We start from the raw sequence: 21,816 nt of genomic DNA, 5'->3' as shown, positions 1-21,816 counted from the left end.
AAATTAAATTAAAATGCAGAGCACCCTGGACCGGTGGCCAGGACCTGGGCAGTGTGAATGCCACTGAAAATCAGCTCACGTGCTGCCTTCGGCACCCATGCCATAGGTTGCCTACCCCTGCTCTAGGATCTCTGCCAAGCTTAACCAGGGGAAAATTCGTTCCAGATCCCAAATATGGTGATAGTTAGACCCTGAGCATGTGGGCAAGACCCACCAGGCAGACTCCTGGCAAAGAATTCTCTATAGTAACTCATTACCAGCCATTGGAGATATTTGCTGCTAGCAGGCGCAGATCGACTACATGACATTGTAGGCAGTCTCATCGTTCCATTCCCTCCATAAACTTGTCAAGCTCAGTCTTGAAGCCAGTTAGGGTTTTTTGCCCCCGTTGCTCCCATTGGAAGGCTGTTCCACAACTTTACTTCTCTGATGGTTAGAAAGTTTTGTCTAATTTTGAGCCTAAACTTGTTGATGGCCAATCCTTGTGTCCACATTGATTCTGAACTTAAATAAAGTGTGTGATTTATTCATGATAGGTGATTTTCAGAGTGCGGAAAAACTGTATCTTGCTGGTTTATCTTTCAGTAGTGTCCACATTCACTTGGTTCTATACTTTCTTTTGTGAAGGAAATCATTTTAGTCTGTACAAAGACTCAAAGGAGAAACTTCCATTCCACCTCCAAAGAAATGTGCAAGGGTCCACACCTATTTCAAAGTGATTAAGTGACTTATGAGCATAAGGCCCATTTTCAAATTTGAGTTAAGCATATAGGAACCTCAGTCTGATGGAATGTCAATGGGAAAGTCAATTTGACCAAAACTCTAAAATTAAACAAGTTATCTTTCCTTTCTGGGGCATTCAGGATTATCCACACTGAGCATGATGCATTCAGTTTTGAGATGTTAAATGTATTTATTTAGACCTACAAGAGCCATAAAGAAACGGCTCACATTATTTAAAAGCACAACTAATATAAACATATTTGTAAATAACCCTGTGTTTAGAAGGACACTACCTATCTGAAATCTAATTCATTAACATAAAAGGTGAAAAGTACTTTCAGATATTAGCACATGTTCCTGAGTCCCCTTTGCCAAATTTTGTGGTTTTTCAATAGCATTATCCTACTCACAATATTTTTCTCTTTGGTTGTTATATGAAATATGGAAACCCAGGGAAGAAGGTGCCCTAAGGCCCCAATCCTGCAAAAAAAAAAAAAAAACACACACACACACAATCCTGTTGAGTTCAATGTGTAAAATTGCCAGTGCAATACAATTTGCAGTGGTGTAGTTAAATACACAAAGTAAAGAAAACTGGAAAAAAGAGGAGATTTTTTTCCCCATACATTTTAAGTTATAGTAATTGTAGGTGGTGGTCATAAAAAAAAAAAAGAGAGTCAAGCAGAAGTGATTTTTAAGTTGCCAGTGTCCTTGTGTAATCATTGCCTGAAGAATGGAATGGACAAGAGGACAGAGAACTGTGGCTGCAGCCTTTTCTGATTCTCGGACCTTTGACAGCAGCCGAATCTAGTGCTGAGCTTCACACTCATTTCATCACACTATCTAGAGGCACTCTTGTTGAGTGAGGCGAGAGCACCGGAGTGTAACTGTGCAGACACTTAATAGCATGGAAAGTTGAAGCTCAGCATTCACCGCACAGAGAATGTGTGTGTGCTACTTTGAAATCTCCCAAGTAAACCTCTTTTGACTGACACATTGGCCTGCTGAGCGATGTGATGCAGACTCTTAGAAATACAAGAGAGGTCAGCCTATTTACACTTCATCTGAAGTAATTTCCCAGTGTGATGGAAAGATGTTGTGCACTTTGGCTGGAAAGATAAAATAGATAAAAATGTAACCAGGTTACAGCAGGAAAGTATCCCGAGGTTGTTTGCCAGCAGGTGCTTCCCATGACATTCCTTCTGGAATTCTTACTACTTCATCTGTTTGGTAAAGAGTCTGAGCAGCTTCTAAGAAACCAAGCGTCAGTGCCATGGGAACTGAAAAGCAGTGGAAGATGCATGTAGTGGAGCCAGGCTTTTGTTTGCCTGTTGACAGTTAATTCTGGTAGTCTTTTTATTGTGTATTCATGGCCACATGGAAGCACCACAAAATGCTGTGCTGAAATAGGTTTCATTCTGCTAGTCCTGTTTTGTTCTTATTTAATTGTAGCTTTGCAAATGCCATAATGAATTTGAAATATATAGTTGAAAGATACAGTGTCATGGACTGTATTGGAAGCCAACCTGAATACATTTAAAACTAGATGCAATTTTTTTTATGTGAAATGCAGTTCACATTCACTCAATCACACGATCTTGAAATAAAAGCCCTGCATACCAACAGGGAAGGAAGTATAAATCTCTATTCCTGCAGCATGCTCAAGCCTATAATGTGAGTACAATCATTTTAGCCATGCCAAAGAGAACTTTTCTTTCGTGAAGACCTAATAAAGGAATTTTCTTCTACTTGTTTTTACTGTTTATACAACGCAAAGTGTGCTAGTTACTTGAAATTGGGTTTGCCAAATTATTACTATTTTATATTGTGGTCGCACGTAGAGGCCCCAACTGAAATTTGCTGTGTTGTGCTGGCCCTGTATAAACACAGTAATGATGGTTCCTACCCTGAGGAGCTTAAACTTTGTCTACACTGCACAGTTTTATTGGCAAAAGGCACCTTTTATTGACAAAGCAAAGAAGGTATACATACTGCCCTGCTCCTCCTGCCGACAAAACTCTCCTGCCCTGCCAGCAAAGGAAAACCACCTCGACGAGAGGCATAGAGCTTTTTGAGGCAAAATTAGATCGACAAAGTATCAGCGTAGACACTTGGTTTTGTTGTTGTAAATGGCCTCCAGTAAGTGTCTAACGATGCCCATCCTGACCGCACTGGTCAGCAATTTGAAGTGCGCTGCTCTGCATCCGGGTACACAGGCATCCACCTCTTTCCCCTTAAAGTCCTGGGGAATTTTGAAATTCCACTTCCTGTTTGCTCTGCTCACGTCACATCTTCCCGGCTGATCAAGCAGTGTCAGCAGCAAATGCTCTTCCACTTTGACCACAGCTAAGTTGTTGGATCTACTGAATATATGGGGAGAGGAGGCTGTCCAGTCCCAGCTGTGCTCCAGCCATAGGTAGGAACTTCAGTACCTATAGGCAGATTTCTCATGGCCTGTGCAATGAGGGAGACAAATGGGACACGGTTCAGTGCTGAGCAGAGATAGAGGAGTTGAGGCAGGCATACCAGAATGCATGGGAGGCAAACCCTCGCTCTGATGCGTTTGGGAAAGACCTGCCGCTTCTCTAAGGAGCTAGACCCCATCCTTGGCAGTGACCCCACCTCCACCGCCAAAAGCCCATGATACTTCGGTGGGGCTGGAGGTGGCAGACAGTGGATCTATCCCCAAGGACAAAGTCACGGACAAGGAGATTGAATTGGAGGATGATGCGAAGCACACGTCAGAGTTGTCCAGTGAGTGATGAGTCAGGACCTCTTTTCCATTTTGGAGGGATCTAGCCAGTCAAGCAGTCTGTCTCTGGCGCATATTATTCAGAAGCGGAGAGCCCTGGTAAGTGATCTTTTTTAGTTGATGCTGCTCGGTTATATGAGGTAGAGCAGTCCTTTGCTCTGCGTATTGCAGAAGAGGGTGAAGGGATAGAAATGTACAAAACTAGTTGTGTTTAGGTGTGCTCCATGTTCCCCTGTGTAGCTAAGCAGTGCAGCGGAACTGTGTGTTAATGCACACCAAGATTTCACAGGAATCCTCCAGAGAGAGCGCTAGGAAACTTTCCTGAAGGTACTCGCCAGTCCTCTGCTGAAGGTTCCTTCGCAGAGCTGCTTTGTTCCTTCCTTCATTGTAGGAAATGTTTCTGTGCGACTCAGCAATCACTTGTGCAGGGACCAAGGCGGCACACAGGCGAGCAACATAAGTACCAGGTCTGAACCCACATGTGTGCAGTAGATGCAACCTTACGTCCTTGCTTGCCCTCAGGAGTGAGATATCGGCTTCAGTGACCACCGCCTGTGGAAAATGGTGGCAAAATTTACAATATTGTCCATAGTCACCTTCACTGATCCCCTGGAAACATCACATACACCCTTGCCCTGTCTTGAATGCCCACCCCCCACTCAGGCCTAACTCACCATGTTTAGGGTGTTCACCAAAATATGTGCTTACCAAGGATCACTGAGAAAATGATTGGTATGTTACAGGAGGTGTATTTTACTGTAATAATTGAATGCTGTGCATGAACTAACCATCATGCTTCTGTGAATTGTTTCTTGTGCTCTGTTGATGTGGCCTTCAGGGGAACCCCCTACACACTGGCAGAGTTCCTCTGTCAGATAAGGAGGCAACCAAAGCATAGAAGGAGGACATGTTCTGAGAGGTGCTGCAATCCTCAGAGGCTGAGAAAAGAGAATGCAGGGAGTGGAGAGAAAAGGAAAAGGCAGGACAGAAATGAGAGCGAGGAGTGCATTCTAAAGGGCCATGAGCGGATGATAAAAGTGATGGAGGAACCAACAGAGATGTTGAAGTCCCTAATCACACTGCAAATGGAACAGATGCGTTCTCACTCCTCCCTCCGCAGCCAATACAGACCTGTTTTCAATACCCTCAAAAACTCCTCCCACGCATTCTGTGAAACTTCCCAGCACATCTGAGTACCCCGTTCACTCCACCCCTTCGGGTGGCTTCCAGAATGATAGCTAGGCTTATGCACAGCTCTGAGAGCCTTCTCTCTCCTTCAGTGTTATCTCCCTTCCCACCAAGCCTTTTGTATGTGTTAATTGGTGTTTAATAAAAACAAACTCTGTGAAAGAGAACCAATCTTCATTTGTGTCCTATATGTAGTATTGGGTGCGGGTATTAATATATAGATGCAGTTTAATTATTACTTGGTACAAATCCCACTCAGGAATCATCACAATTTTTAGGCAAAACAAGGTAATTGAAGTTAATGAAGCACGGCAGATTGCTGTATAGAAGTACACATTCCTGGTGCTCATTGTCAAAATGTTGCTTCAAAGCCTCCCTGATTCTAACATCTCTCCCGTTGTGCCCCTCTAATAGCCCTGGTATCTGGCTGCTCAAAAACAGCAGCCAGGCAATCTGCTTCAGTCCTCCACCCCTGGAGAAACTTTTCAACCTAGCCTCACAAATATTATGGAGCGTGCAACAGGTTGCTATGACCATGGGAATATTTTCCTCATTTAGGTCTAATCTGCCGTAAAGGCAGCACCAGCATGCCTTTAATCTGCCAAAGGCACATTCCACTGTCATTCGGCACCTGTTCAGCCTGCTGTTGAAGCACTCCTTGCTGCTGTCCAGGTTTCCTGTGTAAGGCTTCATGAGCCATGGGAATAAGGGGTAGTCTGGGTCTCCCAGGGTCACTATGGACATTTCAACATCTCGCATTGGAATCTTCTAATCTGTACAGTCCAGCGTTCCTGAAGGTGCGTGCCTCATGCACCTTTCCAGACCACCACACATTGATGTCAGTGAAATGCTCATGGTGATCCACAAGCACACCATAGAGAAGTACTTCTTTCTATTGACGTACTCCATTGCAAGATGGTCTGGTGCCAAAATTGGGATATGTGTTCCATCTGTCGCCCCTCTGCAGTTGGGGAATCCCATTTCCCCAAAGCCATCCACTGTTTCACACACATTGCCAAGAGTCATGGTCCTTTGTAGCAGGATGCGATTAATGGCCCAGCACACTTGAGTTAACGCAGCTCCAATGGTTGACTTCCGTATTCCAAACTGATTTGTGACCGACCGTTAGCAGTCTGGAGTCACCAGCTTCCACACAGCGATAGCCACATGCTTCTCCACCGAGAGGGCAGCTCTCATTCTGGTGTCCTTGCGCTGCAGTGCTGGGGCAAGCTCTGCACACAGTTCCAGGAAGGTGGCTTTCCGAATCTGAAAGTTCTGTAGCCACTGCTCATCGTCCCAAACCTGCATAACAATGCGATCCCAGCACTCAGTGCTTGTTTCCTTTTCAGATTGGGTGCTCCTGATATATTGCACAACCAGACGCGATGTGTTCGTCACAGTGACCACAACAGTAGAAAACAGTGCTGGATCCATCCTTTCAGACACAGATGGCGGGCACACAGTAAACAGGGACTGTTGAAAAATGTTGAAAAATGCAGTCAGAAGTCTATGGAATGCTGGGATGAAAAAACGTTATCATGAGATGTTGAGTCTGCATCCATGATGTGCTGCGATCCACTCTGCCTTCCCACAAGTCCTAGCTACAGAAGGTAGTGAGTAGCACTGTGGGATAGCTACCCACAGTGCACTGTTCTCGCTGTTGATGATAGAGCACCAAGTGTGGAAGAACTCTAGCCATTTTTTTCTATTGGTGCATGTGCATGGTAAAAAATACATTTTCTTAAATACCATTCTCAGTTTGGATCCCCCCAAGAGTTTAAGTGCCATATGCTATCTTGGATAAAACACTGATAAAATGCAGGACCATCTTGACCTGCATCATATAAATAGTTTGATCATAAAAGAGAAAAAGAAACCCACCTAGAAACTTTTTTAAAAATGGCAGTTTTTTCAGGGCTTATATCATCGCAAACCCTGCTCAAAAGACCCCACATTGTGTCACTAACCCTTCCCTGCACCCTCCTGAGGCAAAGCAACTTTCAAAGGAATTCAACTAAGCCTGTCGGCTTTAGAGATTTTAGAAAGGTTGACTTTTAAAGAGAAGTCATGATGCAACCTTAACTCTAGTAGTGCTACCGTGCCCCTATAATATGTCAGGTTTACACTAAAAAATTAGGTCAACCCAGCTGTGTTGCTCCTGGATGTGAAAAAAACCCCACACTGCTGAGTGACACATTTAAGTTGACCTAGTCCCTGGTGTAGACAGCGCTAGGTCGATGGAAGAATTCTTCCATCGACCTAGCTACCACCTCTCATGGAGGTAGACTGACTGCAGTGACAGGAGAACTACTTCCATCGCTGTAGTGAGTGTCTACACTGAAATGCTACTGTAGTGCAGCTGCATCTGTGCTGCTATAGTGGTTTTAAATGTAGACCATACCCATGGTAACACACAATGCTGACTGAGAGCAAGAGGGGCAAGTGCCAATTACTATGGGAACCATAAACTCTGTCCTGACCATTCTGGGCAAATCCCCAGGAATCCGTTTCATATAAGTAGGTTTTTGCAATTGTTACTTGTTGATCTTTTTAAGAAACTTTCCATTGTGTATTTCTGAAGCCACTTTGGCTTTGACTGATTCCAGTCAGTGTTGTAAATATATTTATTTGGATTCTGTAGCGTTATCCTTTGGCATGTTTGGCATCCCTGGTCATCCTTTTGTTACAGAATTGTGAGCTAACTTGGGAATAAAGGGAAGGCTAATTAATTAAGCAGTAATGGTTGTCAAACCAATTGTTGCTAGCATTTAACATTTGACTTGTTTGCTGTCCTGAGGTGAAACTGAAGGAGTTAATGATCTAACAAATTGCACATCAATCAGGAAAGACTAGTTTGAAAGGAATGGTTCTATTTTATGAAGTGTAAATAATAGATTTTTTAAAAAGACAGTTTAAAGTAAAGTGTGGTGGGCTCCATGTTTGAAATTGTCACAAGATAGCTGTGGAGACAAATGTGTTGCCTAATGAAGCTTAATGACTGATTTTTCCATTAATCAGAATTGAGAATGTGCTTCATTAAGCTAATTAACTGAGCAGTTGCTTAACTGACAGTTACTAGGCACAAATTCCCAGGTCCCTTGCTTTCCTCTAAATAAAAGCTTAGGAAAAGCTAACCTGGCTCTCTTTAATCATCTTTATTAGAGAGATAATGAGCAGAAATGCTATTAAAAATCTTACTGGCCATTTTATGTCTGGGGCAGTGACTTTGGCAATTTCAAATAGCACTGTGCACACACTGATGTCCAATAAATAATAGCTTAGTACACTGTGTTGTGAAGGAGCAATGTAAAGGCTGGTCTTTTAAAAGAGGTTTCAAAGGAGATTAATTTCCAGGCACAAGGTTGTTTGTGTTTATAGAGGCATTCTATAAACTGCTTGAGAATTTGGGTATCTGCAGCTCTTAGCATCACCAGCAGGGAGTGCTCTTTTACCAACTTATCTTTGAGAGGCTTGTTGTTTGTTGGGTGTTTTTTCCTATTACCCAAAAAGCATTAGCTCCCCCTAGTGGGGCAACTGAATTACTGCAGGTTTTGCACTTTACTTTCTGTACCCATTGTGCAGTAGAAACAGGATCCTGATTTTTTTCCTTTGCTCAGGAGTAATTTGCAAAACACTTTGGAAGGTGAGGATGTTTAAGGCTAATTTTATGCTATACACCAGATGCTTTGTAGGGAGGACATGTAATGGTGAAGAATTTAAGGGAATTAATTGAAGGATCTGAAATTTGAATTATTAAATACACTATCTAGTTATAATGCCTGATTGTAAATCTTTTCCTTTGCAGCTTAATGTATCTTGAATAATATGGTAGCGCTAGCATCTAGTACAAGCAATGACCTTTCAACAGAGGACTAGTGTTGAAGAAAAATCAGACTATCTTCTTAATTCTCTTTTTTCTTTCCCCTCCAGAGTTCTCAGTCTTCCACAATGAATCCTGTTTACAGCCCTGTTCAAGCTGGGGCTCCCTATGGAAACCCTAAGAACATGGCCTATACAGGTAAGTCTAATTTTAAGTGACTCTTGGAATTTGGCATTTTGTGGTTAGAGCAGATTAAGATCAATTGGTAAATTTCTATTTTCCATTCTAGTTAGCTACTGTAGAAGGGCATTCTGTGACATGTGTTCAGCATAATCCTAGATCTTTCTGTTTTCCTGGAGTTTCCACAAAAGTCTCAATTTTAAGTACCAGTTTATGCTTTGGAAGGCCACTCTTTTAACAGATAGACAGCTGCCATGTCTTTGCTTTCCTGTCTGTTCACACGCTGTCTTCTCTACAGCTCTAGGCACAAAATCCTACTCCCCCCTCCCCTCCCCTTAGATGTTCCTAATAATTTCCAGGAAATCAGCAATTCTCTCTTCAGGTTTTCAGAGATGGTTTTAAGTGTCCAAAGTATGTATTTTGTGCTGCAAGTCCATTGGTGGAGCAGGCAGCTAGGAACAGACTATCAGGTTTGCAGTAGAAACAAATAAGAAGGAATAACATCTTTCACTCCAAAAAGCCCTCTTTGCCAGTTCTGCAGTCAGTTTATAAATCAGGAGAAAATCTAAAATACAAGAGGAGGAGATGATGTAAAACAAAAATGAAGGACATCACCACAAGGGAGAGAGCATGGGGAAGATAGATGACCTGTTAGAGGGCTGTCCTGGAGAGGAAAAGGGTCAATGTCCCAGCAGCAATTCAGAGATATCACTGGGGGGTGGGGGCAGGGAGGAAAAGAACTAGAGTCTAAAAATTCATTGTTTAATTAGTTTGCATGTCATTTTAGAACATTTATGGGAAATATTGGTCAATTAAAATTGACTTAGTTGATCTTAATTTCATTTTCTAGTGTAGAAGAGAAGCTAATGGCACTCTGAAGTGGTTTTGTTTTTATTTTGCTTAATATTCAGTGAACACTCATAGGAAGTATTTCCCTGCCCCTAAATTATTTACCTGAAATATCTGATGGATAGTTTAGACTGCTGCACCTCACATCACTACTAGTGCCATAGGGAAATAAAGTTACTCACTGAGGAATGTTTGCAAAAGCTTCAGGTAGGAGAAGAAACAAGTAATACCGATTTCTGAGAAGTGCTGCTGGGAATGCCTTTTTTCCTTTGGAAATTCCAGAAACTTGGTATTTTGAGCTCTACCAAATTTCCTTCTTGAATTTGTCAAAATTAATACCACATTAGTTTTAATAAAGTATTTATTTTCTTGTAATGTATCTTTCTCCTTGTAAGTGAGTATAATTTGTCTAAAGTTTCACTGCTGTACAGATACTTTTAGAAAAAGATTTTTGATCCTTGGCCTTGCTTGCTTTTAGAGCACAATAGAAATGTCCATTGTAAAACAGACAGGAAGTAGTAAATTGGCCAGAATGCATAGCAAATTTGATGATCCCATGCAACAGATATTCTCTCATCCTTTTAATGAATGTGGTTCAGAGATAATGTCAGGCATCTCTGTTACATCCCCTGCATCTCTATATCAAATCAATAGATTCTGACAGGGCAGTTTGTAGAATATCACACAAACGTCAAATTCATTTTTGTGGACAGATTAGATTACCCATTTTGAAATTTTAATAGGAATACTTATATAATGTTTACCTTGCTTGTAGGAGACATTATAGAGGGAAGAGAGTTATTAGAAGGTATTGAAGCAAGTCCTGTCACACACAAAAAAAAAGTTGGCCCAACAATTCAGAATGAAAATTTCTGTGATAAATTTGTTGACAGTCCAATTTTGTCTTGCATATACAGTGTTCTAGTCTGATACTTTAATATAAATTAAAAGAACCTTTGCTTTGAATTTGATTAAGTATCTTGGTCTTGTACAGCACTGAGCATACAGTTGTGACTTAATAAATGAAAATGAATGATCTGAGGGAATAGCAAGAGGCAGTGTTCTCTACTGGACTGATTGTGGGGATAGGAACCAGGAATACCCAGATTCTGTCTGTGGCTCTACCGCTGACTCTCACTGTCATTTTTAATCTATCTCAGTTTCTCCATCTCCGAAATATGGACAATACTTACCTACCTGACAGGGGCTGTGTAAGCACTGAGCAAATAGTATTTGTAACGTGCTTTGAAAAAAGTGTTATGTGAGTGATAAGAATTATTGATGTCATTCGTGCTCTGGAGTCCAAATTAGTGACATGATGTGCACTACTTACTGTAGCTGACATTTAAAACTCCATTGGTGTTTTCGGGATGATCAGGAGCTAGCTAATCTTATGCTGAACAGCCACACTGATGTCTGGTTTCAAGCCCAGTTGAGGCTGACCTAGTGTAGGGTCTCTTCTCCCCCACATCATCTGTTGCACTGTCCAGTAAAGATTCTGTAACACATTGGTCATTCTGGCTGACTGTTCTCTAAGCAACTGAGTTTCTTTCTGAATTGATGAAAATGTTTCTTGGATAGGTCTAAAACTGTTATCTTTGCATTGATTGTATCCTCAACAAGAAGTCCAGATATGTTCATTATAATGGCTATGTAATTAGTAGCCAGGATATACTGTGTTAACATCAAGTTAGTCTAGATAGATGATGGAAGAAATGTGGGATCCTCAAACTGATCTGTTCAGCTCTGCTAAAGACTGGTGTTTGTATGTGAGTGAGAGGGAGGAAGTGGTTATTTGAAAATAAAAATAAAATAGACTTGGATGTAGCCTGAGTTATTAATTAAGATGTTTACCAACAAGTATTCTACTGATTTTGCTAGGAGTCTATAAAAAGAATCTTTATTTTACTGAAAAACATATCAAGGAACTCATTTAGCTTCATATTAATGCAAAGAATAAGCACTGTGCTTACATTGTGAACCTGTACTTTCTTGTTAACACACAGTATATGGGCACCTTCAAAATCAAAGTGCCATATCTCCATCCCTTCCGATGCACTGCTGGATGTGTAGAGGTAAGATTATGTAATTGTCTATTAAGTGTCTTCCTGCATTTATGCTTCCTTCTCTCTTATGTAGTGGGTAGGATGTGTTGACTCTTTCCAAGGTGTGAGATTGGCAGGGGCTGTTTTTTCATGGAGCAGAACAAAGTGATCAACAATCAATGGAATTGCACATTAAGGGATAAGTCTTGCTCACAAATATTCTCATTTACTTCATTGGGGTACTCATATGGGTAAGGCAAAGCAGGGTGACTGCACAGCTAAGAGGCAGCCTGGGTGGTATTCTGTGGTGTAAATAACACGTAAAGGGCATTTTCCCATTTCTAGTCATGTTTGATTTCTTAAAAATCAACGTACATATCCTGTTAAATTTATGCTTGTTCTGCTGGACATAAACTCATAGACTTTAAGGTCAGAAGAGACCACTATGATCATCTAGTCTGACCTCCTGCACAACGCAGGCCATACAATCTCATCCATCTACTTCTATAACAAACCCCTAACCTATGTCGGAGTTACTGAAGTCCTCAAATTGTGATTTGAAGACCTCAAGCTGCAGAGAATCCTCCAGCAAGTGACCCGTGCCCCATGCTGCAGAGGAAGGCGAAAAACCTCCAGGGCCTCTGTCAATCTGCCCTGGAGGAAAATTCCTTCCCGACCCCAAAAATGGCGATCAGTTAAATTCTGAGCATGTGGGCAAGACTCACCAGCCAGCACCCAGGAAAGAATTCTCTGTAGTAACTCAGATCCCATCCAATCTAACATCCCATCCCAGACCACTGGGCATACTTACCTGCTGATAATTTGGCAATTGATCTTTGATTAATTGCCAAAATTAGGCTAGCCCATCATACCATCCCCTCCATAGACTTATCAAGCTTAGTCTTAAAGCCAGATATGTATTTTGCCCCCACTACTCCCCTTGGAAGGCTGTTCCAGAACTTCACTCCTCTAATGGTTAGAAACCTTTGTCAAATTTCACGTCTGTACTTCCTAGTGTCCAGTTTATATCCATTTGTTCTTGTGTCTACATTGGTACTAAGCTTAAATAATTCCTCTCTCCCTAATATTAATCCCTCTGATATATTTATAAAGAGCGATCATATCCCCCCTCAACCTTCTTTTGGTTAGGCTAAACAAGCCAAGCTCTTTGAGTCTCCTTTCATAAACCAGGTTTTCCATTCCTCGGATCATCCTAGTAGCCTGTCTCTGAACCTGTTCCAATTTGAATTCATCCTTCTTAAATATGGGAGACCAGAACTGCACACAGTATTCCAGATGAGGTCTCACCAATGCCTTATATAACGGTACTAACACCTCCTTATCTTTGCTGGAAATACCTCGCCTGATGTATCCTAAAACTGCATTAGCTTTTTTAACAGCCATATCACATTGGCGGCTCATAGTCATCCTGTGATCAACCAATACTCTGAGGTCCTTCTCCTCCTCTGTTACTTCCAACTGATGTGTCCCCAGTTTATAACTAAAATTCTTATTATTAATCCCTAAATGCATGACCTTGCACTTTTCACTATTAAATTTCATCCTATTACTATTACTCCAGTTTACAAGGTCATCCAGATCTTCCTGTATGATATCCCGGTCCTTCTCCGTGTTAGCAATACCTTCCAGCTTTGTGTCATCCGCAAACTTTATTAACACATTCCTGCTTTTTGTGCCAAGGTCAGTAATAAAAAGGTTAAATAAGGTTGACCCCAAAACCGATCCCTGAGAAACTCCACTAGTAACCTCCTTCCAGCCTGACAGTTCACCTTTCAGTACGACCTGTTGTAGTCTCCCCTTTAACCAGTTCCTTATCCACCTTTCAATTTTCATATTGATCCCCATCTTTTCCAATTTAACTAATAATTACCCATGTGGAACCGTGTCAAATGCCTTACTGAAATCGAGGTAAATTAGATCCACTGCATTTCCTTTGTCTAAAAAATCTGTTACCTTCTCAAAGACGAAGATCAGGTTGGTTTGGCACGATCTACCTTTTAAAAAACCATGTTGTATTTTGTCCCAATTACCATTGACCTCAATGTCCTTAACTACTTTCTCTTTCAAAAAATTTTCCAAGACCTTACATACTACAGATGTCAAACTAACAGGCCTATAGTTACTCTGATTACTTTTTTTCTCTTTCTTAAAAATAGAAACTATGTTAGCAATTCTCCAGTTATACGGTACAACCCCCGAGTTTACTGAGTCATTAAAAATTCTTGCTAATGGGCTTGCAATTTCATGTGCCAGTTCCTTCAATATTCTTGGATGAAGATTATCTGGGCCCTCCGATTTCATCCCGTTAAGCTGTTCGAGTTTGGCTTCTACCTCAGATGTGGTAATATCTACCTCCATAACCTCATTCTCATTTGTCATCCTACCATTATCCCTAAGCTCCTCATTAGCCTTATTAAAGACCAAGGCAAAGTATTTATTTAGATATTGGGCCATGCCTAGATTATCCTTAACTTCCATTCCATTCTCAGTGTGTAGCGGTCCCACTTCTTCTTTCTTTGTTTTCTTCTTATTTATATTGACTATAGAACCTTTTACTATTGGTTTTAATTCCCTTTGCAAAGTCCAACTCTACATGGCTTTTAGCCTTTCCTTGCTTCATCCCTACATGTTCTGACCTCAATAAGGTAGCTTTCCTTGCTAATCCCACCCATCTTCCACTCCTTGTAGGCTTTCTGCTTTTTCTTGATCACCTCTCTGAGATGCTTGCTCATCCAGCTTTGTCTACAACTCCTGCCTATGATTTTTTTCCCTTTCTTGGGCTGCAGGCTTCTGATAGTTTCTGCAACTTTGACTTGAAGTAATTCCAGGCTTCCTCCACCTTTAGATCCCCAAGTTCTTCAGTCCAATCCACTTCCCTAAATAATTTCCTTAATTCTTTAAAATTAGCCCTTTTGAAATAAAAAACCCTAGTCCCAGATCTATTTTTGTTTATCCTTCCATTTAGTTTAAACTGAATTAGCTCATGATCACTCGAACCAAGGTTGTCCCCTACAACCATTTCTTCTATGAGGTCCACACTATTCGCCAAAATCAAATCTAAAATGGCATCCCCTCTTGTTGGTTCAGCAACTACTTGGTGAAGGAATCCATCAACTATCACATCTCAGAAAATCTGAGCCCTATTGTTATTACTAGCACTTGTCCTCCAGTCTATATCTGGGAAGTGTAATCATGGGAGACTTTAACAATTCCCATTAGTGTTTACTTCATTAAAAACCTTAAAGAGGTCTCTATCCATATCCAGATCGGATCCCAGTGGTCTGTAGCACTCTCTCAGGGGAGGCTCTAGTAGCTTTCTTCCCCAATGTGATTTTTGCCCAGACAGACTCTGTCTTATCCATTCCATCACTTCTTATTTCTTTACAGTTAACCTCATCATTGACATACAATGCTACTCCACCACCTTTGCCTTTAGTTCTGTCTTTCCTAAACAGCACATAGCCTTCAATACCTGTAGTCCAGTCATGACTACTATTCCACCATGTTTCTGTTATCCCTATAATATCCGGTTTCACTTCCTGCACCAGTAGCTCTAGTTCCTCCATTTTGTTACCTAGGCGTCTCGCATTAGTGTACAGACATCTTAATTTTTGCTGTTTGGCTTCACTGACATTCTTTACCCAGTTAGGCACAGACATTCTACCACCAGTATCGCCCATTAGACTGGTAGCTACACTACCCTTCCTCCGTATGTCCATTCTTCTGCCCATGGCTGTACCCTCTCTTACTTTGTTTTATTCCCTCTCAGTGTTGAATTCCGGTATGGAGATTACCTGGACATCTCCCCTAAATTCCTAGTTTAAAGCTCTCTTAATCAGTTGTGCCAGCCTTCATCCTAGAAGCCTATTTCCCTCCTTACTCAGGTGAAGCTCATCCCGAGAGAACAGTCCTCTGTCCATGAATGCTTCACAGTGGCCGTACATCCCAAAGCCCTCCTTACAGCACCACTGTCTGAGCCATCTGTTGATCGCCATAATCTTGTCACACCTTTGTTGCCCTTCTCTAGGAAAAGGCAAAATCCCACTGAAGATCACCTGAGCCTCGATTTCCTTAAGCATCTTCCCCAGTCTGGCATAGTCTCGTCTCTCTTGATATGTTCCAACGAGAATCTAGCCGTATCATTCGTTCCCACATGAAGGACAATCAACGGATTTTTTCCCACTCCCGTTAGGATCCTTTTCAGCCTCAGGTTTACATCCCATATCTTAGCACCCGGCAGACACCACACCCTTCTGTTCTCCGGATCAGCTCTAGTTACAGGCCTGTCTGTTCTTCTTAGTAAGGAGTCCCCAATCATGCAGACCTGCCTTTTCCTGGTGACAGTGTGATTCTCCGGTCAGGGCCGGTGCAAGGAAGTTTCGCGCCCTAGGCAAAACTTTCACCTTGCGCCCCGCCAGCCCTGCAGCAGCTCCCCGCACCCCTCCCCCGAAGTGTGCCGCCCGCCCCGTGGAAGCTCCCCATCCCCTGGCCTGAGGAGCCCTGTGGTACCTCCTCAACCCCCCAGCTCACCTCTGCTCCGCATCCTCTCCAAGCAGGACTGCGCAGTGGAACCCTTGGGCTGGCGGCTGCCGGCAGCGGCGTGCTGACCCAGGGGACCTCCCTGGGTTGCCAGTGGCGCGCCAGGGCAGCCCAGAGGATTCTGGGGGCCTGGGGTCTTCAGTGGCCGGGGGCCCCTGCTTTGGCGGTAATTCGGCGGCAGGGGGCCTTTCCGCTCTGGGACCTGCCACCAAAGTGCCCCGGAGACCCACCGCGGGGCCCCCTCACCGCCGAATTGCCACAGAAGCGGGACCAGCTGCCGAAGTGCAGCCGGGTCTTCAGCGGTAATTCTGTGGTGGAGGGCCCCGCCGCAGGTCTCCGGAGCACTTCAGCGACTGGTTCCAGAGTGGAAGGGCCCCCCGCCGCCGAATTACCGCCAAAGACCGGGCTGCATGTCGGCAGCGGGTCCCGCTTTGGCGGTAATTCACTGATGGGGGATCCTTCTGCCCTGGAGCGGAAGGACCCCCTGCCAGCGAGGACCGGGAGCAGAAGAAGCTCCAGGGGCTGGGCCCCGCGAGAGTTTTCCGGGGCTCCCAGAGCGAGTGAAGGACCCCACTCCAGGCGCCTCGAAAAACGCTCCTGGGGGCCTCTGCGGGGCCTGGGGCAAATTGCACCCCTTGCCCCCCTCTCTGGGCAGCCTTGCTGGCGCGCTGACCCAGAGGAAGCCCTGGGCTGCCGGCAACAGCGTCCTGACCTGGGGGACACCCTGGGCTGCCAGCTGCCGCGGCAGCGCCCTGACCCGGGGGGCCCCTGGCCTGCCGGTTGCCCCGGCGGTGCGCGCTGACCCAGGGACCAGGTCAGTGCGCCTCCGCGGCAGCCCGGGGTTTCCCTGGGCCAGGGGACCCCCTGGGCTGCGGGCTGCCGCGGCAGCGCCCTGACCGGGGGGACCCCCTGGGCTGCCGGCTGCCGCAGCGGCACCCTGACCCGGGGGGACCCCCTGGGCTGCCGGCTGCTGCCAGCAGCTCATACTCCATCTTTGTCCCAGCAGCAGCGGCTGCTCAACCATTTAAAAAAAATTGGGGGGCGCTTTTTGGCCCCCCCAAATCTCAGCGCCCTAGGCAACCGCCTAGTTTGCCTAAATGGTTGCACCGGCCCTGTCTCCGGTCTATCCCCTGCTCCCACAGGCTGCAAGTCCTCTCAATTCTTATTCGCCCTTGCAATCCTCCGCAACGCATCCCATATCCTCCTGGGGCTCATATTTGGTGTTGTCTCCATTGACTCTTCCCCTCTGCAGCTCAAGGGATTTTTGGTCTCTCAGAGTTGAAACAATAATGTACAGATTCTCCATGAATGATAGTCTCATCAGTAATATCCTTTTAAGAGTGACTTCAGATTCTAGCAATGTTGGGGTGATAGAGCTCATAAATACACATTTATCTTCCTGCCTTAGAAAGCAACAGAGATTTCATGCTCTCTAGCAAACAGATGTCTCTCATTTTAATGCTTTCTATGTCTTTAAATCTCCACAGTAATACACTTTCAATATAGATCTCCTAGCTCTGCTCTTAAACTGTCTGAAACATTTTATAAACTGCCTACCTGGCATTTAACCAGGCACTATTTTTTAAATATTGAGGTGCAAATTGTATAAAGTTGGTAACTTGACCTTTGTGAAAGGAGAATTTCAGAAAATTGTCTCTCTAAATAAGTTATCCCTATACAACTGCATGCTGAATGCTTCAGATAGCAGCATTAAGACACAATGACCCTCTGTGTACCTTTTACATTCTAAAAAGTCCCACTGATTGTGTCCCAGTTGCTGTGAGGTTTTATTTTACGTTGTAATATAAAAACGAGTCACCTACTTTTGCACCCAACACTGAATCCATTGCTCCAGGTGCTTTCCTAGTAGTTGTGACTGCACGGCATTGGCATCACACTGACTGGAATATGAACAATGGAACTTCAGGGGACAGAAATCATGTTTTGAAAAGGAAAAATAGCAAGGGATTGTTAAAATTGATGTTCTGAAGGTTCCTCTTACACTGAGTAGTTCAGGGGTATTTAGCATGTTATTGTAGGTTTAGTTAATTTCTTCTCAAACCATGCGAATTCACCTGTTTGTGTCTTTGGGCTTGTCTACATCACAAAGTTGCAGCGCTGGTGAGGGGGTTACAGCGCTGCAACTTAGGAGGTGTACACATCTGCAGGGCATCACCAGCACTGCAACTCCCTGTTTGCAGCGCTGGCCGTACTCCTGTTTTGTCTCGGGTGTAGAGGATCCAGCGCTGGTGATCCAGCGCTGGTAATCAAATGTAGACACTTACCAGCGCTTTTCTTGACCTTCGTGGAATAAGCAGGTATCCCAGCATACCTGAGGAAGCCTCTGGTAATCAAGCTGGTCTCCTTCCCTGGTTTGCTCTCGCGTTCCCCGAACCCCGAGCAAGCAGGTCTCCTTCCCTGCGGTTTGCAGGGTGGTTCGGGGAACGCGAGAGCAAACCGTGGTGAAGCTGGTCTCCTTCCCCGGTTTGCTCTCCCGTTCCCCGAACCCCCGAGCAAGCAGGTCTCCTTCCCTGCGGTTTGCTGGGTGGTTCGGGGAACGCGAGAGCAAACCGCGGCGAAGCTGGTCTCCTTCCCCGGTTTGCTCTCGCGTTCCCCGAACAAGCAGGTCTCCTTCCCTGCGGTTTGCAGGGGGGTTCGGGGAACGCGAGAGCAAACCGGGGAAGGAGACCAGCTTCGCTGCGGTTTGCTCTTGCGTTCCCCGAACCCCCGAGCAAGCAGGTCTCCTTCCCTGCGGTTTGCTGGGTGGTTCGGGGAACGCGAGAGCAAACCGCGGCGAAGCTGGTCTCCTTCCCCGGTTTGCTCTCACGTTCCCCGAACCCCCCTTGAAGCTGCCCAACAGCGCTGCAGTGTGGCCACATCTAACACCACTTGCAGCGCTGGTTGCTGTAAGTGTGGCCACTCTGCAGCACTGGCCCTATACAGCTGTACTAATACAGCTGTAACAACCAGCGCTGCAAAATTGTAGATGTAGACATAACTTTGCCAGTGAAAACAAAGGGTAACAGTAAAAGGATTCAAGAACTAAGCTTCCTCTTTAAGAGGGCTTTGAGATGAATTGTAAAGAATTCAGGGAGCAAGGCAAATTTACATGTCAGCTAATTAGGTTCTGTGTGCAGGGCAAAGACCCCAGCTAGGACAGAAAACCTTGAATGGAAAATGGTGGTAAAATCAAACTTACAAAAATTTAACAAGGTCCCTCGGAATGTAGATGAAAATAAAAAAGGAAGATAATTTACTTGGTTACAGTGTGAATTTGAGCATAGTTCAGTGATGCAATATTTGAATCACACTAGCGCTTGGATTTTAAATAAGTTGCCCATGAGGTAGAGTCAGAATGGAGTGAATCTTTATTTGGAAACAGAGACAGAAATATCTGGTATAAGTCATTCAAGGAAAGGGCTGTTGCCTTTGCCAAGCAATATTTCAAACTCTTTTCTGAATATGGATTCAGAGGACTTTTTTTGTGTTTTTTTATGGCAGCCTAAGGTTAAATTGCAAGATAAAACAAAACAAAAAGGTGTTTTATCCTTTATTGCCTCTCTTTGATGTATAAAGTTGGCCTCAACCATCATCCAAAAAAAAAAAAAAAAGAAAGAAACAACCCACAACCCCCCCCCCCCCCACAATTCTGTTTGTTAGAAAAATATCCTGCCTGACCAGTGCTGTTTCTTCATGCTTAAACACTCCATTTGTTATAGTTTAACTAAGCAAGTTAATGGCAATTACATTAATTACTCTTACATCCTTGCAAGCTGTTCTGTAGGATATTAAAGCAGAAAAACTAAATGTGCATTGTCACAGAAAAATTAAATTGGTGGAGTTTGAGGACATTTTTCAAATTGACTTGAAGATATTATCTAAAGAATTATGGAACTGTTACGTGTGGCGGGGCTGGTCTGAGGCTCCAGTCCTGCAGTGGGTGTCTCTGTGGGCAAAGGAGCTCATTACAGGTCTGGGGTCACAGACCTTTCTGTGTGTGTGATACTGTCACAGGGCTTGGCTACACTGGAGAGTTGCAGCGCTGGTGGTAGGTTTACAGCTCTGCAACTTACTCACCGTCCACACTTGCAAGGCACATACAGCGCTGCATCTCCCTGGCTGCAGCGCTGGCTGTACTCCTGCTCTGCCTGGGGTATAACGATTGCAGCGCTGGTGATGCAGCGCTGCAGTGTGGCCACCAAAAGCGCTGTAATTGGCCTCGAGGTATTCGGAGGTATCCCAGAATGCCTGTTCAGCCACTCCCAACAGCGCTGCAAATGTGGCCACACTGCAGCGCTGGTAGCTGTCAATGTGACCACACTGCAGTGCTTTCCCTACACAGCTGTACGAAGACAGCTGTAACTCCCAGCACTGTACAGCTGCAAGTGTAGCCATACCCAGTGTCATAATCAGTCAGTTAGTGGCTGCCTGGTTCATGAAGAGGGTGTTTTCCATGAGAAGTGTTTGACTCTGGAGTCCTATTCATATTGGCGGGATAGCATGTCAGCAGACTCTTACAGCGATCACTTTGCAGGATTCAACTGATGGATTTTAAAATTGTAATTGTGATTGCGCTGTGTAGTTTCCCTATTTAAAAATACCTAATATTACAAATGTCTGGCTAAGACATTTAAAATATTGGTGCAAGCCAGATTGCTGCTGTGCAGGGAAATTCCAAGGTCTGTTGAAAACCCTTATGTGTTTCCCAGCTGAATAACCCAGGATTATTTCTGCATTCTTGTTTGAGGGGGATTCTCCCCTCGCCCCATCCCTCCACTTTTAAGGCAAACATCTACCATTGCTGTAACGCTAAGATTTAAAAAAATGAGGCTGTATACTGACCAAGAAAATAGGACTTGAAAATACTACATATATGTAATAAGGCTGAGTTTAAATTGTGAAAGCAGTCTTAACTCATTTAATTCCAGTCCTACCTCCAGAGAGTTTGATTTTTCAACCTTAACATAGCATTTGCTTTTTCTGCTTTTTCTTTTTTTAACACACATTGGCAGAAAATATTATAATTTAAATTATACAGCTATTTATCCTTCTTAACATTAATAGCTTCACATTTCCACATGTGTTTACATTTTCATTCACATAAAACATTTGTTTGTAGCATCAGTGGATAAAACGGTAGATGGACTCCAAATAGAAGAAAAATAAGAATGGTAATCAGAATGATGGAATTTTAAGGTCTGTTATCTTTTGGCCTATTATTGCTTGAAATGAATGCTTTATGTCATTGAAATGCCAGGTTCCCTGGATTTTCCACCAAGACATCTGTTTCTGTTTTCTTTCTTTGGTGCCACTTCTGCCATTAGTTCAGCACTGAATATTTTGTAACAAGTCCTAAGAGTCTCTAGTGTAATTTTCATTCTCATATAAATCAAATATGGTGTCAGTTGTGCAGCCTGCCCTCACATGGATAATCTCACTCCCCTGTGTACAGTGATGAGCTGCCAAACTATTAACAACAAGTTCCCTTCTCCTCCCCCCACAAGGGGGTCGTGGCCACCCCCCTGGGACTCCTGCCCCATCCACCCCTCCACGTTCCTTGATGCCCCCCCCCGGACCCCTGCCCCATCCACCTCCCTTCCCTGTCCCCTGACTACCCCCTGCTGCCCCATCCAACCCCTCCTCTTATTCCTGATTGCCCTCCGGGACCCCTGCCCCATCCAACCACCCCTTCTCCCTGT

At 44.0% G+C, this 21,816-nt stretch overlaps 1 protein-coding gene across 9 annotated transcripts in view; it reads left to right on the top strand.

Annotated features, from left to right (window-relative positions):
* Positions 1-21,816, top strand: part of FAM168A (family with sequence similarity 168 member A) — a 402,338-nt gene that overhangs the window by 154,955 nt on the left and 225,567 nt on the right. For 4 of the 9 annotated variants that reach the window (XM_050930968.1, XM_050930974.1, XM_050930980.1 and 1 more), the window contains 2 exons: positions 8,594-8,681; positions 11,519-11,587. In XM_050930968.1, the coding sequence (XP_050786925.1) occupies positions 8,612-8,681; positions 11,519-11,587 (139 nt within the window). In that variant the 5' untranslated portion in view covers positions 8,594-8,611. Of the gene's footprint in view, positions 1-8,593; positions 8,682-11,518; positions 11,588-21,816 lie in introns of those variants that run through there. The other 5 variants (XM_050931022.1, XM_050930998.1, XM_050931013.1 and 2 more) reach the window with 2 other exon arrangements.

The sequence above is a fragment of the Gopherus flavomarginatus genome, chromosome 1 (genome assembly GCF_025201925.1).
Source record: "Gopherus flavomarginatus isolate rGopFla2 chromosome 1, rGopFla2.mat.asm, whole genome shotgun sequence".
NCBI lineage: Eukaryota > Metazoa > Chordata > Testudines > Testudinidae > Gopherus > Gopherus flavomarginatus.
The sequence above is the reverse complement of the archived record's forward strand: the minus strand, read 5'-3'. Positions and strand labels throughout refer to the sequence as shown.